Source organism: Mugil cephalus, chromosome 10, assembly GCF_022458985.1.
Source record: "Mugil cephalus isolate CIBA_MC_2020 chromosome 10, CIBA_Mcephalus_1.1, whole genome shotgun sequence".
In the NCBI taxonomy this organism is placed as follows: Eukaryota; Metazoa; Chordata; class Actinopteri; order Mugiliformes; family Mugilidae; genus Mugil; species Mugil cephalus.
Genome location: NC_061779.1, coordinates 20,025,515 through 20,052,724, shown reverse-complemented (window position 1 = coordinate 20,052,724; position 27,210 = coordinate 20,025,515). Strand labels below are relative to the sequence as shown.

The 27,210-nt window shown below is 42.1% G+C and overlaps 1 protein-coding gene across 1 annotated transcript; it reads left to right on the top strand.

The window, feature by feature from the left end:
- pparab (peroxisome proliferator-activated receptor alpha b) lies at positions 1-26,441 on the top strand. The gene is made up of 7 exons (XM_047596441.1): positions 1-243; positions 11,145-11,393; positions 12,991-13,154; positions 15,258-15,396; positions 18,438-18,637; positions 21,840-22,293; positions 22,448-26,441. The coding sequence occupies exons 2-7, from the start codon at positions 11,186-11,188 to the stop codon at positions 22,690-22,692; spliced, it is 1,410 nt and encodes a 469-aa protein (XP_047452397.1). The 5' UTR covers positions 1-243; positions 11,145-11,185; the 3' UTR covers positions 22,693-26,441.
- The last annotated feature ends 769 nt before the right edge of the window (positions 26,442-27,210 follow it).

The window sequence follows — 27,210 nt, the reverse complement described above, 5'->3', positions numbered from 1 at the left end:
CTGTCAGTCATGAGGTCACTTCCTGCGGGTGTGAGCACCATGGCTCTGCTTTGTATGGACGTGGTGGGGGATTTTTGACAGCGGCAGCGCCGTGGGGAAACAAACAAGGACGTGGTCGGCGTCGGGGTCGAATTTTCCGCTGCAGCCTCTCTCCCTCGCTCGCTCTTGCAACGACCGCTTCTCGGCACACCGCGAGACTCTCCGAGGATATGGCGTCTCCGGATTGCGCTGTTTTGCTGAAAGGTAGATGTCTTAATTTGGCCTTTTATCCAAGAATGGCACCCAGCAGCTCAGGCTGCCTGTGAGGGAATGTTGAGTGGTGCACAGAGGTGGTTGCAGCCTGCAAGGCAGCGCGCGTCTTGCAGTTTCACGCTGTCTCTGTTTGTCCTGTGCAGGTTCGTGGTTTGCAGCCCTCTGAGGCACCTCACTAACATGTTCCAGGGTCATAGAAGCATTGTTATTGTATGGAGCTGTTTAGTGTGCACGCCTGCGCAGCCAGAGCCCCCCATCAGTGGGTAACATCTCCCAGTGATGTAAGCTGTTCATTAGTGAGCCGTGCTCCCAACACAAAGGCTATTTATTGGCTTGTTTGTGCTCCCTATTGCTCTTAATAGCTCCCGAAGAAGCTGTCGCTAATTAGTGCTGCTCATTATGACGACCTGTGGCCAGCATGTTTGATGACTGGTGACAGTGACAGTAATTGAAAGATCAGAGCAATGAGATAAATTAAACGTAGCAAACGCCAAAATACAAAACAAACAAAACAAAACGTATACATAACGCTACCTCTGTTCGCTCTGAAGCTCAGGAGGCAAAGTGCTCCAGTGGCTGTACGCATGACACCTTCACCTGACCCCTTGGGTGTGCACTGTGTCCAAAGTTCTTCTTAGGGATGTGGTTTGGGATTCATGTTGAAAGATTAATAGTGAAAAAATATTTGTCTTTGGGACGCGTCTGGCTTTATTACAAAGCAGAGATGTGACAGGAAATGGGGCCTGACAGAAATGGAGGAGTCCCGGGTGGAAGTTTAGCTGGGGAATCTGTTGGGGCAATATATCAGACTCCAGGACGGGCTGTGAATGTCGCCTTGAACTAACTAGTTTTTGGTGTTGCTTATGACCGACCTTTTTCTGTGTTAAATTGATGGATGTGCACAGTGGCAGGTGCCGTGTCGTAGCCCCTAAAGTAATCCGCAAAGTGTGTGTACCTTTTTCTCCTCTGCAAATTGTAGCCGGGAATACTTCTGTTAGTGTGCCACTGATGTTGCCCTCCAAATCATTTATGCATTTAAGTCTTTCATTCTGTTTATCAGCTATTGATTTTGCGTCAGATAAGGGAACCCACCAGCTGTCACCAAACAAATGTCACCAAAGTGACATTCGAGTAAAATCCGGCTGTACCTGTCCAAGAGGCTAAACAAAAGTAAAGTTGACTGTAGGTAATCATTTAAATTGTTGATTCTTAACTGTCCCTTGCTAGTTCCTTCAGGGGATGAATGTGTCAGTTCATTTGACAGTTTGTTGCTGTCCAAACTCTTGTGGCTGGTTTTCTCATCCCTGAAAGTGAGACCTGCTGACAGATGCTCCGTCCTGAGTAAAAGTTTTAAAGCCAGCCTCCACATTGGCGTGACGGCTGCCCCGGGATCAAAGGTCTTCACTCGGGACCATTTTTACACACCTTATCATTCCAGTGAGCGTGGTTTAAAAAAGTATATTTATTCTTACGTAATGCATCACAGTAACATTGTCTGTTTTTTTTGTTGACCGAGTAAACATAATTATCATGTTCAGTGTTTGCAAAAAAAATGTTCTTTAAGATAATGTCAAAATCTGCAAACCAAACCCTGATCAAATAGCAAATGCAAATAGCATTTGTTTTAACATACGAGTGAATACCATGTGGGTGGGGTTAGATTTCAACACATTTCCTCTGTATTTCCCTATGTTATGAGTTATTTTCCCACTTTGAGCACTCTTACATGCAAACTTTGCACAGGAAGTACTGCTGTCTGTAATTTGTCCTCAGCGTTGTATTCAAATGGGCACAACTGTTGACTGCCTAATCCGTCACAGACAGTTCGTGAAAAACATCTTTGGGAGCAACCTGTCCGACCTCTGGACCTGCTCAGGCCGCAGTTGTTTCTATTGTTTGTTTCTATCCGGCTGAGCCTCTGCACTCTTGACAGTTTTGTCCCCAGGAACCTGAGACCTGTAATTAGCTAGTGCCTGGAGCCTGGAGAGGTGTAGACAAGAGTAAGAGGCAGAGTTTTCTTAACTCAGCCCCTCAAACAGGACTTTCAGGTTCACTCTCCCAATGCTCATGGCTGCATGAAGAAATTTATGTAGACAAGTATGTTTGACAGCTTTAGGGCAGCTCTCACTGACCTACTTTATAGATAGAAAAAATGGAGTTTGAGACATTGTTTTTAGATCCTATGGTTACCTGCCAGAGCATCTCCAATGTAATGAGCTTCTAGAGGAAAGTGTGTTGCGTTACGGGCGGATCACTGAGCATGCTTGAAATAATAATAAAAAAAATTTAAAAAAACGGACAAAATGGCCACACACAGAGCAAAATCGCTGCCAAAGTGGAGTGGATTCTGACCTGCAGTAGCACTCTCTCAACGCTTTTATTAAGGCCACTGAAACGGCAAAACAGGGGTCTTTAGAGGGCTTTGGCAAAAGATGCTGCTTTGACTTGTTATGAAATGTAGTGCAACATTTGAAAAAAAATCTGAACATCTTTCAGCAATCAAAATTTATTTCTTCTGTTTATCTCACATTTCCCAAAATGAATGATTAAATCCTTGCCACGGCTTCTAAAGTTGCAAAATCCGTAGCTAGTGAGTGTTTTGGTGAGAAAACATCAAACTCATGGGTGTGTTATTTAAACTTGACTTGCCGGATCAGATTTCCTCTCTCTGCTGGTACCTGTAGTAAGACAGCCACACCAATGCAGGCTCTTCACACAGTGCTATTTCCAGTCTAAATGCGCCCTCACTGTAATACTCTGTGGCTGTTTGTGGTCAGGTGGATGGTCTGTTTGTTTTGCAACTCGTGTCCCCTGTCAGCCAATTTTGACCTTCATCTGAGCTAGGTCTATTCCCCCTGAGCCTTCCTTCTGGTAAAGTCCCTCTGGGTTGAATAGGATTGGGGGGCCTCCGGGCGGACTTAGAGTAAGCAGCTCTAGACAGGAGATTGTCTGTGCTAATGATCGGGGATGGATGCTGCGCATAAGCTGTATCTGTATTTTGACCGGTTTCCTGAAACAAATGTCTTTCTGTGTTTCTGGGCTGCTTAACATCCCTTCAATGTCCAGTCATGGAAGACAGGCATGTTTTTGGAAGATTTACTCCTTCTTGCAGACTTGCAGTTGAGGCGGTGGGTTCAGATCCTCGTCCACGTGAGGCACAGCGCACAGAAATCCTCATCAATGATCTATCACTGGTTTTATCTACTCTCACATTCTAACCCTAACCCTGTATCAGCTTGGACAGAAGCATGAGGTTTAACCTCGTTTTACTGACTAGGCCTGTGTGGTATTCACGTGAGGTCTTTAGCTTGGAAGTCTTTGGAACTTGTGTGGAAACTGACAATTCTTCTTAACATGACGAAGGCAATGCCAACATTGTTATGGATGAGCGCTTCTCAATGTGCCAGAGCCAGTTAAAGAAATTCTTTCAAACTTAGAGCTTTATGAGAAACAGCGTAACCATACCACTGTGAGTAAGCGGTGTAGCTTACGAGTAAAGCGTATTTTATGTAGTATGAAGTGATTAAGGAGTATAAAGCCGTGAATGACCAAATTCGTCCTTGGATTGCAAACATCTGTGTGTGGATTAGTGAATTACAGTTCAACCAAAAAGAACATTTTGGTCTTTTGTTATAGTGATCCCACTACAGTAGCAAATTGAGTGTTGTTCAGTCACCAGGCCTGTGTGCTGCTCGCTGCCTCCCCACAAACATGTAGGCTGGTTTGGCAGCCTGAAAGGGGGAAGTCAGCCTCCAGTGTTGGAAAATGAAATAAGATACACAGAGTCACAGCTGTCTGAGATGAGAGAAATGCTCTTAACTCCATGTTGTTCTCTTCTCAGTGCTGGTGTATTCTGCACTACCCCATCCTCTTATTCCCTTAAAGGTACAAGTAGACGCCTAAAAGCATTATGGAGAAATGTTAGTGTGAGTGGGAGTGAGTTCGCTCTATTCTCTTGAACAATAATATAGTAAGAAAATATATGAAATTTTGTTGGGGTATACATTCAAAGCTGAACTGACTACTTAATATAATATTGCATAGTTTAATCAACATCACTGTCCCCTGAGAGCGATGCATCTCTAAAAAGTATCTTAAGCTCTGAAGAAACAGTTTTCACCCTTGTAAAAAACGCATTTTCCAGATAATCCAGCTGGATTGTTTTACAGGTTTACACATCTTAAGAAGTAGGAGAACATCGCAAGCCAATATTTTAGTCGATTTGGAACAAAGACAAGAAAAGAAAATAATGCTTTTCTCTGTTAAAATCTGCCGGCCCAATGAAATTGTTCAGATGGATGTCATGTGGTGATGGACAGAGAAGCAACAGCAACGTAGTCATACGCATCATGAGATGTTGTTGCCGTTGTTTACAACAAAGTGACTCTGAGAGGTTGTTGGCCTATCCAATTAAGATAAGATAATAAATAATCAGTTTTGCGCTTGTTAAATGCTGTGGTCTGACTTTGACAACCCTATTAGTGCTTGTATTGATTATTCATTATTTATGTTTCTAATTTAAGTGTTATTGCTTTTCTTGCCACCTTAATTTTAATTTGCTACTGTAATTAAATTTCACTGTCGACGTTTTTGGAAGAAATGTGATCAGTAGTTACATATAGCAGACTGAAAGTAGGGGGAAACATATAATACATATAATACATATCTCTGGCAGACTGTACGCGTCCAGAATACTTTTGTCTTATTTGCATTTGCACATTTAATCAGTGCTATTGTTTTTGCCATTTTCTCATTGTAATTATTTGGATTTGGAACCCCACAAGTCCAGTTGCCCTCATTTTACCTTAGGCTTTTTTTGGACTTGCTTGCTGTCTTTTTACTCCAGCCCTGCGTCTGTCAAGTGATAAATGCAGCTGGAAAAGACTGAAGCAGTTTCTCCACTCTAAAATATACTGCAGGGACATTTTGTAATGGTGGCCTGCTTGATCCTTGTGACTGATTTGGAAATAAGTACAAAGTTGCAGCCAGGAGCCAGCCTCTGGCACAGAGCTGAGAGGTTGCTTAAGGATAGGTTTGTTAGCCATTTGTAACTTTAGCAGCTGGGGACCAGTGGGGGTCGAGGCTGCCATTGGTTCAACTGTTAATACGTTTAACACACTGGAGTACCTGGGTAAGCTTTGGCAATACTGCAGCTGTGTCACTTTTCCATCCAAAACAGAAACATTTTATTATAGTATTTCATAAAAACTGCAAATATATCATGGCCTGTTGCTCAAATCCCCCGTCTGGTTATGTTTCTCTGAGCCAGACAAGGATGCACTGTGAAATCAGTTTGTTGGAAATTATTACTTTTAAATAGAGATTTCTTAACACTTTAGCATGTGATCTAATAGTATTACAGCGTTTAACATGTTATTATTCGGAAGTAAATCTTATTTATTATTACTAGAAGCCAAATCTAACCTAGGAAAGCCAAGATATCTGAAAGCAAAGAGGATACAGACTCTGTCTGAGCTTGATTTTTTAAATATTATGTTGCTGCACCTGTTTCCCCCAAAACCTACAGCCACTTCAAATGATTGTTTCACAAGAATTTGTTGTTTTTTTTTTTCATGAGGTTATTTTCGGACACACACACATGCATGCCGGCTCACTTCACCATCGCATAATGGTGTGCTATAAACAGCCAGCGCACAGGGTCAGGTCATCATAGACCTTTGAGGTAACACGATACACTGTCACATTGCACCTTCTGTCCCTTTACAGTCTAGTTGGGTTATGCGGGCTCTTGTCTTGTGAGTGCAGACTGACATTTATTTTTTATTCTGACACGAAACACGCTGTCAATACAGAGTCCACTGGGGTTAATGTAACTTCCGGGTTTATTCCTCCACCCGATGCAGCAGTGGATGCCGAACGTGACGTTGGACCACTACACTACACATCATCTTGAGTTACACTGCCAGTAACGAATAATAAGTCATATTCATTTAGGAGAGAATGAGAAACACGTTAATGGCTCTGTTATGTAGCAGCAAACACAGTCACCAAGCATCCTACCACATAGTTTGAACCAGTGAGACATAAATCATATATGAATATATTTTTATTCTCTGCTTTTAAACAAGCTTCCTTGAGATTGGAAGTGCTTGTAAAATTGCATGGAAATGATCGCTGATCAATTTTGCTTCCATAACAAGTGCTATTTTAGACTAGTGGGAAGAAAGTGTTCAAAATACATTTTTAGGATCTAATTTTAGGTTCTGTTACACATCAAGTACCTGTAAGTAACTGTGGAGGTGTCATGGCGACATCTACAACGTTCTGCTGCAATCTTTGTTCTAAAAACAGAAGTAATGCACTTGGTGATGGATTAAGAAACAAGAGTATGAGTCTGCTAATGGAATTTTATTTTGTATGAAAAATCTAGCCATGGAAATAAAAATGAGATTCTTTTTTCATTTTCATTTTTTTTTAGCAACTGCAATTTGCTGACACTGGCACCTGTGGGGCATTTCAAGTCTAAAAATAGCTGTCAAAATTTGCTTTGTGCTGTGGGTTCATTTAACTTTCACTGACCCTGAATTCAGAAGGTAAGTGACCTAATAAAAGCATGATTTGTTAGCTATCATATGGCTCATCTGCCACAGACTGCAGCTAAAGTCCAATGTCAATCGCTTCCAGAGCCCGTACTTTGGTCAGTCTCCATAACGATAAGAAGGAGCCGGCCGGCATATCAGCCCCTGAGTGATAAAGGTTCACTTGAGTGTTTACACTGCAGGCACGGTCCAAACTGAGCTAATAGAGTGAACTCATCAAATGGACAGGTTGGTGGGACAGCCCCATCAGCCCATATTCCTTCTCTATGACCACCATTATACCCCCTTGAGCCCTTCCTCACACAGGCCTGTCAGCACTCAGACCACAAGATGGATGGATTAAATATTAACCTGGACACACATACACACAGAATGATCATGCAAACCTCTTGAAAAGCTCCATGTCATGTTGTCAGGGGCCAAAGTTGCAAGGAAGACTTGCAGTTTTTGGATCAGGAAGGTAGGGTGGTGGTGTTTTGTTGCCTAAATTGTAACTGAGTTTTTGTATTTTATGAAGTATACTTACTGACAGATGGCTAGGAATGCACAACGGACAAACAGTGTGTGAGCATGTTAATTACTTTTCTGTTTTCATTGTCGAGGTACGTTCTCCTGTTCTTGGAAGTCATCCAGTGTTGTCAGTAATGCTTTTTTTTCTCCACGTCTTGGCAGGAGTAGCCCGTACACACCTCTTATGCCTCAGCCAGCTTCCAACTTTATCTCAGTTTTGTTGTCATCACACTCTTTGGTGCTGGTTGTCCTCATTCTTGTTGGATTTGAAAAACTTCAAGCTTGGATGCCTTGGAAACAATAGTTAGTCACAGAGGCTGCATGACAATACTACCCTCAGCCATCAACTGTGGCCACATACGTGTGGTTATATGTGGTACACCGTATGTGCAGTGTGTGATATCACTGGATAACACGATCCCTTAGGTTGATTAATGTCGCTACTGAGGCTCTAACCTCAACAGTGCACACAATTTGTAATTGTCTTTCTCTCAGATCTCAGGTGGCTGTGTAAACTGACTTCAAGCTGTTCTATGCCTTTTCCTGTGGTGAGAGTAGGAAGCTGTCTTGATGCCTAGGTCACGTTCTCAGCATGTTTATCTGCATCAGCCAGAGCTTTGCTCGCTGTTTTGTGGCCTCATCTGTCTAATGTGGGTCTCTACTGCGTAGGATGGGTGTGGGGGGCTGGGTGGCCATGCTAGGCATAAGTCCATCGGACTGTATGGATTATTTATGCTCTAGTAGCACATGAAGCTGCCTGATCACTGGTAGAGATTGCTAATACACGTTTAACCTATTTTGTTGCAAAGTATCATGGCTCTATTTATGAGTGAATATAGTAGTAGGTTGTAGCTGTCTTCACATGCCTGCTGCTCTCCCTCTGATTCTGATTTCGAAGAATTTGTGTGTCGGCATTGTCATGGTATTGTCATGGTGACATTAGTGGTTGGCGGCCTTTTTTTTTCATGGTAGCCCCCCCTCCTCCCTTTTGGGGTCTAACTCCATGGCATGCACACAAACACACATAACCTTGCTCATCTTCCACTCAGTGAGCACAAGAGAGGTCTTGACCTATGAGACAAAGGCTTGCTGTTACCGTAGGAACCACTGTTTTATTTTCTCCTTGCCTCACTTGCTTCCTCTGTCTCACACACTGGCGATAAAGACCCTGTAATGTAGCTTAACTGACATTCCTCTCCACCCCCCATGTCTTTTTTTTCTCTCGCTCTCTATCTCAATCCACTAGACCTCTGCAGTCTGCCTCTAATCTGCTCTGTGTGTTTACGTCCTCATGTTGTATGTTGGTGGCAACATGAGGTGAGCTTGGTCCATCAGTTTGTAGCTGCTTGTTGGGAGGTCATGAGTTCCGTGCACATGATTTGTTTTTTGTGTTCTATTTAAATAAAAAGGCATGCGTGTTCTGCGTGTGTTGACACAAACCTTGTCATCTGGCCCACTGAATTGATCCCTATCTGCACTCCGATAGAAGATTTTAGCCAAGCTGTAGCCAGCAGGCTTCATATAATGGGACAGCGGCGAGTGAAGCAAGTGTATGAAACAAGATGTCCTCTAAAGGAAGACCTGAGGGTCAGGAGCTAGAGGCTGAATGCTAAAGAGGTTTACTTTGTGCTAGCAGAGCTAACACTGCCTCCATTCAGAATTACAAGTGTATTGTGTAGCAAGTAGCTCCGTAGAGCTGACATGCCTGGAAATGTAGTGTTGTAACAGGGGGGGATGGGGGGATCTTTACAATTAGATACAGTTTAGATCCTATGCAGTTTGAGTTTCATTGCATTGTGTTTTTTACAAAAAGGAAAAAAAAAACATGTAGAAAATACATATAGCAATTGCATCTTTTTCACCAAAACCCCTCATTTGCTGATATCCAATGAAAGTTGTTTCCAACAGTCTCAAACCTACTATTCTCAAATTCATGGTGTGTTAATGTTACCATTCAAATACCATCTTCATAAAGAGATATTAGAATCTATCTTTCCTTTGCAAGTGCAATTGTATATTTTCAAGACTCTTCTTGTAAAACCTTGGTGTGCTTCATATTAGTTTTGAGTCCAGTAGTATCTACATTGATTGTGTATTTTCCCACCTTGCACCGCATTTTACTCCACATTCTACAATTTGTTATGTGGTTTTAAAAGATGACGCACCGCTCCATATCTCATCCGTCCAAAACGTGCCACGTGGCTGGACTTTGAGCCAGGTCTTGTTGTCAGACTGTTGTTATTACATATTATTCAGTTATGTAACTGATGTGTTGTGGCTCTGCAGTCTGCTTGTTGCTTACCTACCGCCCGAAAGGCCCTTCCATTCTTTCCTACGACTTGGCGGGTTAAAATGCTATCATTTTTATTACTGCTAACAGTGCACTTAACTTCATTTGCCTCCTGCACTACAAACTACAATATGGCCATACTTGTTAGCTGGTTCACTCGCATACCATTCATGTCTGTCATTTCGTCTTTTAAATAGACTGACAGGGGACACTGGGTGCAGACACTTTTTGAGCGTGCAGCCTCTCTTAAATAGCTTACAGTACATTCATAGAGCAGGGTAAGTTAAGGTTAAATTAAATGCACTCAAGTGCTAACGTGTGGAATGGCAGAGAACAATCAGCAGCTGCTATGTTATAGTCATATAACCAACCTCGTCCAACTGCCACCACCTCCTCTTGTTTGATGTCCTTAGCAGGTTCCGATGGAAGGGTCTTACTGAAGGCTGACCCAATTTACATGCATGTGTAAGAAGTTTGCAGTGTAAGGTCTATTCTTCATGCCGCTCTTGAGCTAAATCAGGAGGCAAGCCCACTTCTTAATACAGCTTCATGTGTATCTCGTAACTCCTCCTAGTTTCCACTGTGCATTTCAGAACAACCTCATCCATCTACTGTACATGCCAGCCTGTCATGTCTGTTCCAGCCACCCCCAGGCCCGGCCTTCCTATCGAAGCACAACCTTAGCCAGCCCAGTGACCTACATTCATTCCCCTACGTGCCTGTGCCTCACTCTCTCTGTCCTCTGTCTTCTTCTTTCCGCAACACCGTGAGGGCTGTGTGGATAAGGTTACTAATAGCTAAGAGGCGTGGAAGTGTGTTGTGTCATGACGAACTCCATGTCCTTCATTCCTTTAAGGCCCGCTAACCCACGTGCACCACGTGTTGGTGTGGATGGACACATTGCATCAGCTCCGCTCATTAGGCCTAAATATATTAGCTCATGTTGTTAGCTCATGCTAAATATATTAGCTCATGCTGTCCCACTCACAGGTCAAATCATTCTGCCGTATTTCACCTGTGAAATACGGCAGAATGTTCTGCATACAACCTGGCGAAAAAAATGGCCTTCATGGTTAATTTATCATATATCCTAAGGACTGCATAGATGTCTTTAATTTTCCACTAGGGCCACAGTGGAGTGGACATTTGTGGATGTGAGTTACGTGCCTGAACAACTGTTGGACTGATTGGACCAGGACGTTTTGTACATCTCCCCATAACTTTTACATTGAGGACCGTCATCAGTTCAAACCGCTAGACATACCAGATGGTCATCATTTTAAATATCTTCTTGACGTTAGCATGCTAGCATTGTCATTTTGAGCATGTTGGCAAATGTCAGCATTTAGTGCCTCTGCTCCACATCCAAGGACAGCCTCGTGTGAGCATGGATTTATTCTTTTAGTCTGTAGAAATCAAGGCAGACTGTAGAAATCATCTTGTCTTTCCCTGTCTGTGTTTTAATGTCACCTCTCTGACCTCCTTATTTTTATTTCCCCCCACCCACCCTCACCCCTGCTGCTGGTTTCCAGTCTGATGAGTGAGAGTGCCGCAAGCCCGCGTCTCCACCACAATGGTCGATATGGAGAGCCACTACCATCCCCCATCTCCCCTGGAGGACTCGGTGCTGGACAGCCCCCTGTGTGCTGATGATGATTTCATGGGCGGCATGGAGGAGCTGCAGGACATCTCCCAGTCTATCGACGATGATGCCCTCAGCTCCTTTGAGGTCCCTGAATACCAGCCCTCCAGCAATGGTTCAGAAGGTTCTACTGTTCTAGGTAAATAACTAATCTAATTTCTGTATAAGTCATAACTGTTTCAAAGATTACATCTTCTTGTCATTACTGTTGTTTTCAAAGCAGTTTAAGCTTTTAATCCCTAATTTCATATTTCCCCTTGGTGCATTTACCTCCTGACTTAACCTGCATCTAAGGTGTGCTAAAATCCTTTGCAACCCAGGTTGCACCTATTTTGCATGTCATCTTCTGTACTCCATAGCTTTAACTGCCTTTCCTCCTCCAGCCCTCCTCGCTCCATATCCAGCAAGGAATTCACACATTCCTCAGCCACCATGCGCAACCTCTCAGGAAACATCCACTTTGCTGCTGTGTTTTCTCCTGAATAGACGTGGATGTCTGGGAAATTTATGCCGACACAAAATTATGCAACAAGCGTAGAGGGTGAAACATAAACATTTAATGGGAGGATATGGGTACGGGTGCAGCAGATAGAAGGAAAGGGTGGAGAAAAAAAAGAAGAAGGAGCGCAGAGAAGGCAACGCAGCAAGATCTGATGATGTCATGGAAAAGTCAGTGAGAAGGTGTTTAGTATTTATTGGCGTTAAGGAGTGCAAAGACGGTGAGAGACAGGAGCAGAGGCAACATGCTTTTCTTGTCCACACTCAGTTGAAACATGTGCACTTGCACCAGGCAGGAACACAGCTCACTGCCAACTGCTTCTTATCCCGTTCTGGCGTCTCTTGCCTAAACTCATGTGGCTTGACTCGGTGCCACTGTTGGCGGTCCTCGGAAAAACCTGTGACCTGTCATCCATGACGAAGATCAGTAATACTACTACATAACACTGTTATGCTTGTGACGGGCAACACATCGCAGAAGGCATGCTAACATCCCTGAATAAATAGTTCCTCTGATGGAACAGAGTGTCTTTGTTGGGGGAAAGAGGTCAAACTGTACTTGAATTCCACTTGAGTCTTTGCCATAGGGAGATGAAGCGATAGAGGTGCATTTATTAAAGCAAACCTAGCTGCACATTTTTATTTTGAGTTAAGAATTCTCAAGATGATCCTCCACTCTGCTTCGTGTTGTTGACAACAGCTGTTGTGGTGGTGGTGAGACCAACTTGCATTTCTCAAAACAAGTTATTCAAACGTCCACCCCGTGTTTGCATACCAAATTAAATATAGATAAAGCTAATGCATATTAGCAACAATTCACGTGAAATGAGAATCATTGCAGGGGCATGTTTGGGGTTAACTAGTTACAAGGAAATTTGACTGTGTTTTCTCAAAGGCGTCAAGGTGACGCCTTCCCAAAATAAGTGATTAATTAATAAAGAATAGAGATGGGTGGAAGTTCCTGTAGTGACCAATTACAGCGTGAAGTATGCCTGCATATTGGGTTGTCGACCCACTAACTAGCACAGTGTTGGACGTTGCTCCTTTCTTTTGTTTAAAATGTCAAATTAGAAACAAGTCAACAAATAAAAACAGATTTTTTGATTTGTCCCAGTTCATATGTGTGCTGGTACTTGACAGTGAGAACCCTTCTCCACCATAATGTTTGGATTGGATACCCATTTAGTAGCGTTAGATGCAATGACACATTTAAACGCAAACATGCTTGTGTTTTGTAGATGCCCTGACGCCAGCGTCCAGCCCTTCGTCGGTTGTCTACGGGTTGGCAGCGAGCCAGGAGGAGTTCTCGTCTTCCTCTTCTTCACTCAGTTTGGAGTGTCGCGTGTGCGCTGACCGAGCCTCGGGCTACCACTACGGAGTCCACGCCTGCGAGGGCTGCAAGGTGAGCAGTGCACACATAAATTATACAGTCCCACAAATGATCCTGGCTTTGTGTTGGCGCAGAGCTGTCGATATCCTTCAGTCTCCGTCTCTCACTCTCAGTTAATCACAGACAAGCCAAGAAACACAAACAGCCCGCTGACTAAACATTAACCAGTTTCAAAACAATAAATCACATTTGGAATCGAGGAAAGTAGGACGTGTCAGGCCGAATCCAAAGGCACTAATGATAACTGCTAAAAGCATCAGAAATCTCTGCCTCAGCCCTTCACACGTGGTCGCTCGATAATCTTTCAGTTAATTGTTTACCAGTTGTGTTGAAGAACAACCCAAGGCTGTTTTTAAGAGGTGTCAAAGGACAAAGATAGCACAACATGAGGAGGCTGTGCATGTGTTTCTGACGTTAGGGTTAGTGTGATTCTGTATTACTTCGTTTTCTTTCTTTCTCAGTTACTTGAACGCGAAAGAAAGAAAATTACGCTTCTGAAGCATCTCTGCAACTGTGAATACATTAACTTCAACTTAAATGCACGAGCTGAGACAGGGAGCATGAATCTCAGGAAGTATTACGTACTGTAAATTCAGACAGAGTATCTGCTTACTGAGGCGTGCGACTGTCTGTGTTCCTTCATGCATCAATGCAGAAGTATCTAGAGTGCAATAGTCCAAGAAGTGATCGGTCCACAGGACAGAGGTGTGTGATCTACAAGTGCAGGGTTAGGCCGCGGGGCTGTAAAACGGTAAAGTGACAGCTTATCTCAAAAGTCAAGGTATATTTGTTGAAGAGTGAAGCATCTACCTTCAGGGGGGAGTCATGTCAAGCTCTAAATGCTGGAGGGCAATGGTAATTCCTTACTTGCAACATTAGCTTCAAATGAAGCCAAGAAATTCTGTTAATTTTTTAATTTTTTTTTTTAAACCCAAATTTGGAGGACAGTATATTTGTGTTCTCTGTAGCCAAACTACTTTGTGCCGGGAAGGTTTGTTTTAATGGAACACTCAGGTTGTTGCTGAGAACTCCTTAAGCTGGAAATCTTAGTCCACGGTGTCCCATTTAGAGTTTGGCCAGAGAATCCAGTTTGATATCTCCCACACATACGAATTATAAGGATCACAATATATATTCTTATATATTTTCTCAGTTTTGACTGAGTCACAGAAAGGCATGACATTTCCTTTTTTCCACCAGTGTCTGCAGCACTTAAAGACACTGATAACAGCATAGACACAACACAAACACGTGTAAAATGATGGAAGTAGTTCTAATATTAGCCCAAAGCTGCACACTCAGCCCGCCCTGTTGGACAATGTAATAGTCCCATGATGGGATACATTCTTGCCTTTAAAGCAGGTTATCATCAGAAGTTGTTCTTCTATTAAACTGACTGACACACACATGTTTACACTCTCTTCCTTTGCACATTTTCCTCTGTTATTTGCTCTTGGAGCAGTAATTTGAAGAACATGACCTCCCTGGTATCAGCATACTGATACTTTATGACACTGGTTGGAGGCATCATTTGTGCTCAACTAAAATGCTGCTCTGCTTTTATGCCAATTTATGTTCAGGGTAAGAGGTTATAAGGAGAAAGTCTGCTTGAGTTACTTAACACGTGTCCACATGTTTGAAGCATGTTGGTATAATGCTGGGTAGTTTTATAGTATGGCTATTTGTCTTTCAGACCATGCGTGGGTGTCTGAATGTATTTTGGCACACTGGGAGGCAGAGGGGAAAAAAAATGAACTTTGCCATTAAGTATGGCTAAATGCATTATTAAGCAATTCCCCAGGACAGCCTCTACCCTGCAGACAACCGCAAATATGTCATCGGGTCCATCTGTCCCTTTCAAAGATAAATGTTTTGGGGTATTTTGTCAAGGTTGTGTAAGCAAGAAGAAACCAATGATGAAACTAAGAGTCTGATATTGTTTCTCAGCATTTATACTTTTTTAATGGTTCTTTCCCAATAAAGAGTTTAAGTAGTAGCTTTACGTTTAAGGAACTTTTTGATTCGTGCAAATAAAAAAATTAAGACATTAATGGTAATGAAATAATCTGCGTAGCACTGTTTACATTTCTCTTCTGTCCCCCTTTATTTCTTCAGGGTTTTTTTCGGCGGACCATCCGTCTCAAGCTGGAGTACGACAAGTGTGAGCGCCGCTGCAAAATCCAAAAAAAGAACCGCAACAAGTGCCAATACTGCCGTTTCCAGAAGTGCCTGTCAGTGGGCATGTCCCACAACGGTGAGTCCCACACAGTGCGTATAACAACAGGTTTGGGCAGTGCTTCGGGCTTGGCAGCGCACGCACACACCGGCAGCCCTCGTTACTTGTAAACACACACACACTACTTAGTGCCACAATTGCGCTGTTGTCAACAAAGATTGAACGGCACGTACGCACATAATTAGCAAAAATAAACGCTTGGATTGGGTGTTGAGTTGCATGTTGAGGCAAGTCACTAGCGGGTGTCTCATTCAGGCTGCTCTGTGGCCGCATGTCTTGTCCAAATATAACAATTACAGCATTTTTAACAACTTCTCTATTCAGAAATAGACATCATGTGGCTACATTACAGATATGTTAACCGTGTGTGAGTGCAGATTTTAAACAACAGTTTGAAGTGAAAAGATAATGTTTAATTTTGTGACAAGATTAAACCTCATTATAACACTGTTATTATATCTGTGGTCCTAATATTTTATGGCTGTTTGTTTAATCTCACACATGGTTAGATAATATATCTAATAACAAAATCCTTTGGCTTTAACAGTCTTAGTAGTTGATCCTGCATGTGCATCCGTGTTGCTTGTCTTTCTTTGAAATAGAAGCAATGATATTTTGTGGGAAATGTTGTTTATACTGTCTAAACATGGACCCTGGGCCAAAGTCACTACAAAGTCACATACTACAAAATCCTCGTACTCAGGTTTTAGGGATGTGTTATTGTGGCCGTGTGTGTACATGCATTTTCTGCTGGAGGGATCAAAAAGGTCAATGTGATCGGTGCGCTTGCCTATAGACTCTGCACACTTTGCAGATACCCCATCCTGGCGGTGGTGAACTTGTGGACACAGAGGCAGGGCCAAGCTTATTTATTTTGTCGCATCGGATTATTGATTTGATAGCCTTCCCAAAGCTTTCTTTAGACATAGCCTAGATGTTGATGAAGACAGTGGCTCGAAGTCGAGCAGTGGTAGTATTTCTGTCAGCCGCCCCTTCCTCTTACGGTACACGTGTATTGAGTTTCATGGACGTAAATGTAACTGAAGAGAGGGAGGAAGGACATCTGAGACCAGTGCAACTTGATCTTTTGAGGTCTAAAATATCACAGGACCACCGTGCTGCTAATTTAAGGGGTTTGTCCCACTGTTCGTATCGACCACTGATTGATTTTACAGCTAAACGTAACCAGGCCGGATGTTCCTGGCTATAACGGTAAAACATTCAGGTACAGTCAGGGCGACGTCGGGACGGTAAAGATCTTTGTTTAATGGACTATAATTCTTTAAAATGTTTCATGCCTTTTCTCTGATGTGCAAAGTAGAGAGTTGTTGTCTTTTGAATCCCACAATATCCTGTGATTGAACTTTAATATGATGCTTTACTTCTGTTGCATGCTACACCAGCAACTTACACTTCTTGCTGTTGCAACAGCTGCGAAGATCTTTACTACCTCAAGTGACCGAAATACTCCATCTTGATAATATGTCAGGTCTCACGTAGTGGTCTGCCGCTAAAACGGATGATTCAACAGACTGACAGACATCCCCCGCCCACTTTTAGCTCCTTTCCCCACACTTGAGTCACACACTTATCCCCTCGCACCAGTTCTTAGGTATTAGACTTACGCTCAGCTTAACATCAGTCACTTCCTCATATCTTAATTAGACTTGGCTCCTGCCCAGGCGCCTGTTGTGGAGCTTTACCAGCCTGAGATGATCTATCCACTTTGTGAGCACTAATCTAATGGGCTCTCATGCTGTCTGGTACGCATCTCTGCACAGTCCAGCGCAGTGTTCTTGAGAAATGTGATATTTTTTTTACGCTTTTACGGTCTCTTTAAGGTAGGCCATTGATGCAACTGGATGTTGTGTTCTTGTGAGGTACGTGTGCGTATTTGTGCGTGTGTGCCTGTGCCCACCATTAAAACTTGTGAGACGGGGTTAAAAACAGTTCACCTCTAATCGTATTAGTCAAATGGGATCAGGCCGTCTGAGAGATGCCAGCATCCCTCCGTAGAAAAACAACTCCCGTATGTTGCTGAGCTACGATGATGCCGACTTTGTGACGTGTAGTAACGTGTTCATTCATCATTTGTTTTTGTTGTAATTTTTTTTTTTAAAAAGTCCATTCACCTTTTGATCTTGAACACATGCGGTTTCTGTTCTTATTTTCTTTCTTCATTTATGCTGTTTGTTCTCAGATTCCTCTCCTATTTTAGATGTATTCTCTCTCACTTCTCTAAAACTGGAGCAGACATTGTCTTTGTGTAGTACCTTGTATGGTAAAGTGTTTTTTCTGACACTTGGGACTGCTTTCTTTGCTGTAGATTTATTGAAAGTGTCCAAAAACACTTTCTTCTATGTGCTGGCAGAGGAACTAAATCCCTTTTTATAAATCAAGGATTTTATTTGTCTGACTTGGAAATTAAAGTCTGGACATCCACTTTGGTCCATCTGTCATCAGTCATTCCCTAGTTAACATACAATGATACAGATGGACTCTGACACAAACATTTAAATGAACTGTTGTCTTAAAAGAATAATGACAGTAGTCAACATAGCAACTGAAAAGTCTGAATTGTTTATTTCACTAGATGTCAGAACTTTTCTCCTCAGTTCTACAAATTGTGTCTGCGATGTTGTAAATGGGCGATCATCTAGAGACGAATGACACGCCATTGTCTAAATAAGATAAATAACTTAAGGCTATTTAGTTTGTTTAATTTGACCTTGCACTCCTTTCTGAGTTTCCACGCCTACTGTCATTTGGAACAGCAGAATGTTGTTCTCATATACATAGATTCGGAGAAAGTATTCTGTTTTTTCTGATGTGAAGCACGGTGCCAAAACTGAGGGTTGTTTACAACAAAAAAGTGAGCTCTCTGTGTATTTATATAGCAGATCTTTCTGTTTTCTATTGAATGTGATACATCTAACGTTTGCATTGTTGCATTTATTTGCATTTTCTGTAATATAGTTCATACTGTCAACTCCATCTGTACCCTCACAAATTCATTCGGTCCTTTTACACATTTTAATCTGACTCTCTTCTCTTCACAGCTATCCGGTTTGGTAGGATGCCCCAGTCGGAGAAGCTAAAGCTAAAGGCGGAGATGGTGACGGGGGACAGGGAGGTGGAGGACCCCCAGCTGGCCGACCAAAAGACACTGGCCAGGCAGATTTATGAGGCCTACCTCAAGAACTTCAACATGAACAAGGCCAAGGCTCGAACCATCCTCACGGGAAAGACCAGCACCCCTGTACGTTGATTAAGAGTGGTGGGGTTGGTGAGTGAAAGGTGTTGCGTGTGTGGGTTGCATGTTCACGACGGCTCTTCTTGCCTCACAGGCCACTGCTAAGGTCAAGCCATCGTCCAACTCTTAATTTGTTTATTCCCATTGGGATGATTTTAGTCTCTTTGTGAGTGCAGTCATTTGCAATCAAACTAATGTCTCAATACAGCCTGGCAGTCAGTACCTCAGAGATTACATGCAGCCAGCCAGTGACAGAAATAACTTGCTCAATCAGCGGCGCGGGCCAACACACGAGCTCGACAAGGAAACGTCTGTTTGCACAGAAATGGTATAAAGAGCCAGTGTGTGAGCCCATCAATTCTCCCTTGAGCGTCTGTTTCCCTCCACGTCTGTTCTCTTTTCATCACCAGTCCCTGGTCTCACCAAAAAACATTCCCCCTGCGCTTTGCTCCTTTCACTTATTTTGTCATCGGAAAAAAAGGTGGGGGGGGTGAAGAAGGGGAGGGTCAGGGAGTGCAGCCCAGAGATGCTATGAATTCCATGGATGGATGCGTGTAGGTGTGAAATATGTCAAGAGGGACAGGTCAGTCCAAGTTCACGTCCCATGTTCAAACAGATCTTAGCCACTGCTTCTGGAGATCAAAGCTTCTGATAAAGCGCTCAGTTGGAAATGTTTGATCCACTCTTGCTGTCAGAGTTCATTCATGGTATGCACAGCACTTTTACACAACTCTGAACTTCCCATCAAAGTCTCATGCACTGAGTAAATAACTTTGACCATCTTGTGACAATACAGTGTTCTGCTGGGAAATGCCGGCATTCATGTCGATGACACATGCACCACCCACCTAGACCAGACCAGACACTGCCAAATTCATTAGATCCCAAACTGATCAAGTATCTGTGGGATGATCCACAGAGGCCCCTCCCCTCCAACTATAGTACCCCACTAACAACATTCTGTTACCAGACACCACGGGACACCCTCAGAAACCCATGTCCATTCTCTGATGAGCCATGACTGTTTTAGGGGCAAAAGGAAGACCTAGACAATATTAGGAAGGTGTTCATAATGTTATGTCTGATTGCTGCATATTGCATATTGTAGTACATTGTAGTCTGTGCCATAACTCTCAACCTGATTATTTTACCAGTTTATTTTATTTAAATTCTCAGTGCTTTACTTGTCACTAAACCACTCTAGTGGAAAAGTGGATCCCTTGTTATCATTGTATTTGGATACATTTAATGGCTGAGCCAGACAATTACCGTCACTGGAGGAGAAGTGTGCTGCAGTTGGCTCACATTTGTGTACACATCAGCTTTATCCTCGTACTCAACTGGTTTGACTGAGATTCTCTCTGGTACTTTTATTACTGTTTACCATTTTATTACTGGAGGAGAGACTGAGATTGCCCTTTAGAAGTGACTGCTCTTTGTTATTATTTATTTACTTAAATCACAGACACAGTGCCACTTTCAGGACGTTCCCTTTATGTGCCATTAGGTGGAGTACATAAGGAACACTTGGCGGGTGGAAACCTTAAAAATTAAGTGACAGTGCAAGTCATTGCTGCCTAATGTGGCAAGATGCTTAAATAGACCCATCCATGCTTAATCTTTGTGACAGAGCAGGAAACTGACATTACTAGCCAGGGCGACAGATGTTTTGGTAAGATAACATAAAGATTCTGAGGAAATGTCCTCAGGTTAGATCAGGATTGCATTTTTGGGCCATACAGAAGCAGGCGGCTCCATGGCTGACTGTAGCAATTAAATCCAGATTAATTCAGTTTCAAATAACACAAAAACAAAACAAAACAAACAAATCCCTGACTGATCTAACAGCCAGGTGCCTTACCAGAAGTCACTGTATGTAATACATCCAGGACGTATGACGCATCATAGTTAAGGGTTAAGTCTGTACTCTAGATTACACCCATGAAGGTCTAAGCCTTGAACATAGCACAAGTTATTTCCAATGAGTCAGGGGGCGTGCTTGTATGATATATAGGTGGTGGTTTTAACTGCCATAGAGGTGGTTACGTAAAGCCATCCTCATGTAATGGATGACACAGATGGGGCCATTCAGGACTATAAAGTCAGTTTGAAACATGCTGCAGTTACTATACTATAGTGTGAAGCCTCCTTTGCCATAGGAATAATAGACGCTCTCTCCAAGATTATGAAATGTAGTACAACTGCTGTTTTCAGTTTTTAATTTACAAATGCTAGCATGCTGCTATGCCACATAAGGCCCTGCTTTCCACAAAGCCTGCGTCAGCCTGTTTAGGTGCAGCATTATGTAATACTACATGAGAAAACTTTGACTCACCAGTGTCAACACCTGGAAAAATTGTGGTACAGTAGGCTCACTAGCTTCCACATCATTTTTTATTGTCTGACTTAACTGGTTTTGCTGAGATTGGCTTGGGTACACTAAGTCGTTACAGAGTGTTTATGTCCTCAAGTGGACACCTGAGGAACTGCAGTTCTTGGAGCATTTTTTCAGCCCCGTTCATACTTCCCTTTGTCTGCTTACACTGTCTGTTAATCTCTGCTGGCACTGTCCAATAAAGACATAAAAACGAGAGGATAAAGTGTTGTGTTGACATAGAGATACAAAAGCTCAGCGCCATGTCCCCTCATACCTTCCCTTGTTACTCCAGCCTACAATTAGATGAGCATTCATGAGTCAGAGGTCTGACATGATGTACAGGAGCAGATGTAGCTGCTCATCAGATGTTGTAACTTGTCCACTGTGGGAATGGTGACACAGCTTAAAACAGCTGTTAGTTACCTCCTTTGCAATAATTAGATGTCTATATGTACATATTTTTATTAAAACTTTGTCATTTATTTTTGATATTTTCAGCTAACATCTTTTGAGGTTTATGAGTGATATCCACAATTATTTAACAGCAGGGTGGAACTGTGTCATAGTGGAAATACTGAGATGTCAATAAGGGCTCTCGGCTTAGCCTTTCCTCTCAGTTAAGATTATGTATAAACACTCCAGTCAGTCAGTACTTCATGTAGAGACATTTGCTGAGTCAGCTTTTTCCATATTTATGTAGTCAAGTCAGGTCGGGTTTATTTTTGTAGGCCAAAATCACGGTACACACTGTGCTGCCTGTGTTGCATTTCAACTGAAAAACACATCCACACTTGTAGCTCATACAAATGTTTCTTTCCACACAATTCTCAGCCTTTTGTCATCCATGACATGGAGACCCTCCAACTGGCAGAGCAGACGCTGGTGGCCAAGATGGTTGGCTCCGCGGGGACGCTGAAGGACAGGGAGGCAGAAGTCCGGATTTTCCATTGCTGCCAGTGCACATCAGTGGAAACCGTCACAGAGCTCACAGAGTTTGCAAAATCCGTCCCTGGGTTCTCGAATCTGGACCTCAACGATCAGGTGACTCTTTTGAAATACGGGGTGTACGAAGCCCTCTTCGCCATGCTCGCCTCCAGCATGAACAAGGATGGGCTCCTTGTCGCGTATGGCTCTGGCTTCATCACCAGGGAATTCCTCAAGAGCCTGCGGCGGCCGTTCAGTGACATGATGGAGCCAAAGTTCCAATTTGCTATGAAGTTTAATGCACTGGAGCTGGACGACAGCGACCTGGCTCTGTTCGTGGCTGCAATTATCTGCTGTGGAGGTGAGGATACAGAGGAAACGGTGTTGCTCTTTATGACAAATGTCGCAGAAAGAAAAGAATTTGTAAAGATACATTAATAGCGTTTGACTTCAGCATGAGATAATGATTATGATCTCAGTCCACTGTCTGTTTATCTTTTCTGCTGTGTGACTAGACCGACCAGGCCTGGTGAACGTGACACACATCGAGGTAATGCAGGAGAGCATCGTGCAGGTCCTACAGCTCCATCTGCTGGCCAATCACCCCGATGACACTTTCCTCTTCCCCAAGCTGCTGCAGAAACTGGCTGACCTCCGGCAGCTGGTCACTGAGCATGCACAGCTGGTGCAGGAGATCAAAAAGACAGAGGACACCTCACTGCATCCACTCCTCCAAGAGATCTACAGAGACATGTACTGAGGATTTTGGAGGAACAGACAGCAGAGGAATGCTACAAGCCCTCTCCTTTATGTCAGGAACTTGAGAAGAAGAAGGGTCCTCCATAAGCTAGGATTGAACCACTTAACCCTCCACCCCAAATGCAGCGGGAGTTAGCTTTGGACTCTGGTCAGCTCAAAAGGACCTGTTGAGGCAAAGAGGCTGATGGTTCTTGTGGTTTGACACAGTGCTCACCACTCCATTGTGTGGACCTTCCGTGGCAGAAAAATCATGTACTGTATGCTAAGATGTGATGTATAGCTGATTGAGCCCCTATCTGGACACCGGTGTATGCAATCTTTGACCAAACTCCAAATGCTAATTTGTGGTCCTTAGTTATCTGGACCCCCCTACCCCCCCGTCATCCCCATGAACCCTAAAATGAGGAAAGAAAGTGAACTTGATAATTGCCACTCCAGCAGTATGTTTGAATAGACAATTTTTATACTGATGTCAAACAGCAAAGAGCCATATACTGTACCTTTAAAGTTAACAACACATAAATGACTTCAGTGGCAGCAACAACTGTGCTTTCAGATACAGTTTTAAAACAAGGCAGCTTCTGCAAAATTGGCTATCAATAAAAGGTTGCAGTGATTATCCATGCACTAGCCCTTCAGTACATTTATTTACCCTTTTATGACCACACACGTCTGTGGTATGACATAATAAATAATTTGTACTGTGTATCCTATAAGCCATATTTTGTAATGATATCGGTCATGCTCACCATCTTACATATTCTTCCTAACAAGACAACTCACGTCCACTTATTGAACTGGTGACTTTAGCATAAGGTTGCTCCACGTCTCAAACAAAGGCATCCATGTGTGATATGAATATGACTGTTATATAGGACCTGTGTTAAATTCATTTTTCACAAAGCACATGCATACTGTAGGTGTTGGCCCCTCCATCATGTTTTGTGTCCTGGTATTTATGGGCCTAACATCAACATTGCAACCTTAAAGGACCAGTGTGTAGGATTTAGTGGCATCTAGTGGTGAGGCTGCATATTGCAACAAACTGAATACTCCTTTCAATCGTCTCTTTTCAAACATGTGGAAGAACTTATACTACCTGCAATATAAAAGTGTGAAAGGCAAGCTATGGAAATGTTACAGTTTGTCTGTCCAGGGCTACATTATAAAATACTAGATAACATAATTATAAAGTATATGTTGCATCTTTGCTAATACAATATGTCCCTGTAAATCCTACACACTGACCCAATAACACACAAAGACATAAATATAGACATTAATGCACTCAGTAAATGTCTTTCTGTCAATTTGTCATGTCCCCATCTATGATTACATTTCAGTGAGTGTGTTAATGCCTCATAACACATGCAGTTTATTACTAATACTTATCTGCACAATTTTGCATACTACATTTATATGACCCGATAGATTAAACAAATGCATCCCAATTGTCACTTTTTGGGTGTTTTATGAGATGTTTTTCTCCTATTTGTTTCTATAAAACCATCTAGAAAAATATCAAAATCCATTTTCTTTCTTTAGTCTATGCAGTGATTGATGATGGTCAGATATAATTCCACCTGATATCCTTTAGATATTTTTTTATATTATAAAGATAACTGGGAAAGGGCCACTCATCCTGTTGTCATACTGCCATTTGTACAAAAAGAACGTTCTCCTCAGACCTCCTGCAGTAAGATATTGATAATATATATATGTATCTGTGAGGGAATGTGTTTCCCCATTTGCTTATCCAACCAAAATGTCCCAAAATCGTCACTGAGATTAAGTCCTGAGAAATGGACCTTGTGTTTATAGTAAAATCATGTTGTATGAACAGAGTGTACTGTACATAGATGAAACGATTACACTGACTGCTTGTCCCAGCTCCTGAGTTATACAAGGTACTAATGCCGACTTTTGTATTCCTCAGTTTGATAAATACTTTCATACGTTCTAGATTTTACAGTAAGTGTAGCTCTGTACTGTATGGTCATTTTGCTTAAATGCCACATGCTTGTGTTCTAATTGAATTGGATCATATTTTTTTATACTAGAGAGTATACAGTATATGTACGACTAAATCTGATCATTGTTTGTTTGAAGTAGCACAATGAAGAGTGCAATGTAAATAGACTTAAGGTGTTAACGGTGATCCGAATATCCACAGATCGGTACCCCGCTGGGGACATTCCTTTGGTTAATGGCTATTGTAGGATAGAAAACCATCAAGGCTGCAATATATGTTCAGTTAATTTAAACTGTACTTCATTCATCTGTTCAATTAAGCTCTTGCGATTTAAACTGGGCTGTGCAGAGCTCACACAACTTTAGTTTGCTGATTCAAACCTAACCTCCATTTACTCTGAATACAATGGAAAGTATATTTCTCGCAGGAAAGGCGAAGCTACGGCATAGCACTGATCACACACAGATGCTCTCCTCTTTTTGTACTGTTTACTCAGGTTGCACATTTGAAAAATAATGGGGTAATATATGCACAGAATTTCATTATTATTATTATTATTATTATTACAATGAAAAATGCTCCATAGTTGCCTCCTCATTAAACAAATCCTTTTACTATATCTTTTGACACATCAATGCACTCACAATTTGCCATTTCATCACATGCTATTACAGTGATGCAGCAGTGAAAATGCAGTATGTATTGTTTTATAATCCTGATTTTTGTCACGATTTTGTTAAACTTCTATCTCCTCACTTGCTGCTATATTGTACTAACTCACCAAACATTTCTTATGCCATGAGTAGATTACTGACCTTCAAGCTGCCTCTACTTTCTTACTTATTAGCTTGTCACAGAATGTCAGACCCACATGCAGAATTCATTCGACGCAGCTCAGATTTTCACTTCACAGATTCCCGGGACTTGGACGTCCCAGGTCTGCCTGGGGATCGACCACAACGTGTGCCTTAGTGTGTGCAAATGCCATAAAACACCTGATTTAAAAATATGACTTGACTTATGCACACACTGAATTGTGAACTGGTGTCTTCAGCTAGATTTAGCTGTTCTTGACGCAACAGGGTCCCACAGACAGGAAATATCTTACAGAGTGCTGAAGTTCCAAAGTGTTATTGGAGCTTCAGTTCATATTTCAAGCCGTAACAATGAAGGATTTGCTTTTCAAAAACAGAGACAGACTTTTAAAAGCTAATCAGAAACTGGATGGAACTTTAGAGCAAAGAAGTTATGTAAATGTGTGGTGTCAGCTTACCCCTAGAAATGTCTGTTATTTGTTGAATTGACAAGGGACTTTTGAACTTGTATCAGGGAATCTTAGTCTTCCTTTGTTGAACTAGCTCAGGATATAGAAAGGTACTGTTTTTCCTTCTCTGTCTCTCTACTCAGTCTGGAGTGAGTTTATAGTGCTCTGCCATACGGCACACCAACCCCATCAAATATACAGAATAATGTTACCTTTATTTTTATCTTCCAGAAGTGACAGAAAAAAAAAATGTTACCGAGGGGCAGCAGTTATAGAAATTAGACAGAAATTAGAGATTTGAATTTCTTCCCTCCCGAATTTGATGGAGTTTGTTTTTGTGGCTAATAATGTAATGCGGAGAGTCAACAGAGACTGTCTCTTGGATGTGCTGTTAATGTGTACTGTGGCTTGATAATAATACTGTAAATGTTTGATGAATGTATATTTAGTCATTTAAACAATGAAACAAATTGACATTGAATGGATTTCAAAAATAAAATTATTTCAAAATCCACTCCTTTTACTTTTGTTTCAGTCACTGTATTAGTTATGATGCATGCTTTTCTTCTTGCACCAAAACTACATTTCTGTAGATGAGATGTGTCTGTCTGCACTGACAAAACCTTTCCAGAAACATTGAACAGCCTATTTGTTTTTGTAAAGTTTATTCAAGGCTGCAATTTCATCTACTCTGATAAAGAATCAAACTTGAAGTAAGTCAAAAATGAGAAGTAATGATTATGTACATAAGCAAGAAGAATACAAGTATAGCCATAGCAGCAAAGATGTTGCTCTAATTAGTGACGTACACATCAGATAATGCGGGTCAGACCATGAAGGCACATATGGACAATAGCTTTAGGCACTGTGACAAACTGGTTGTGTCAAACAGTGAGTGTTTCCTGAATATTGCGAGTTCATCTGTCCAGAAGGGTGCAGTCACAGGAACAGAACCCTCAAACTCCCACGCTGTTGGATGGGTGGATGGACAGACAGGTGGATGAAGAGACAGGAAGACAAAATATTTTGACATAAGCACCTTCTAAACAGATAATCAACATCAAGTGCTATAACAGGACCCACATTAGGACCTTTGACCAGTTTTAGTCTTGAGTCCTTATGCATCATGTGGATTTCATGTACTGCACATGTGTCTAGGAATATAGACAATACAACTATGATATCACTGAAACTGAAATGACCAGGTCCTGCATCAATACCGTGATGTAAAACAAGCTAGATATAAGATTGATTTTTATGTACATCTAAAGCTCGAACCAGAG

What these genes read in the sequence shown, in the direction of transcription:
- pparab (XM_047596441.1), top strand. Translation starts at nt 11,186, where the DNA reads ATGGTCGATATGGAGAGCCACTACCATCCCCCATCTCCCCTGGAGGAC. An exon ending in AGTGGGCATGTCCCACAACG is followed by an intron (nt 15,397 to 18,437) that starts GTGAGTCCCACA and finishes TTCTCTTCACAG; the next exon opens with CTATCCGGTTTGGTAGGATG. An exon ending in TGCAATTATCTGCTGTGGAG is followed by an intron (nt 22,294 to 22,447) that starts GTGAGGATACAG and finishes CTGTGTGACTAG; the next exon opens with ACCGACCAGGCCTGGTGAAC.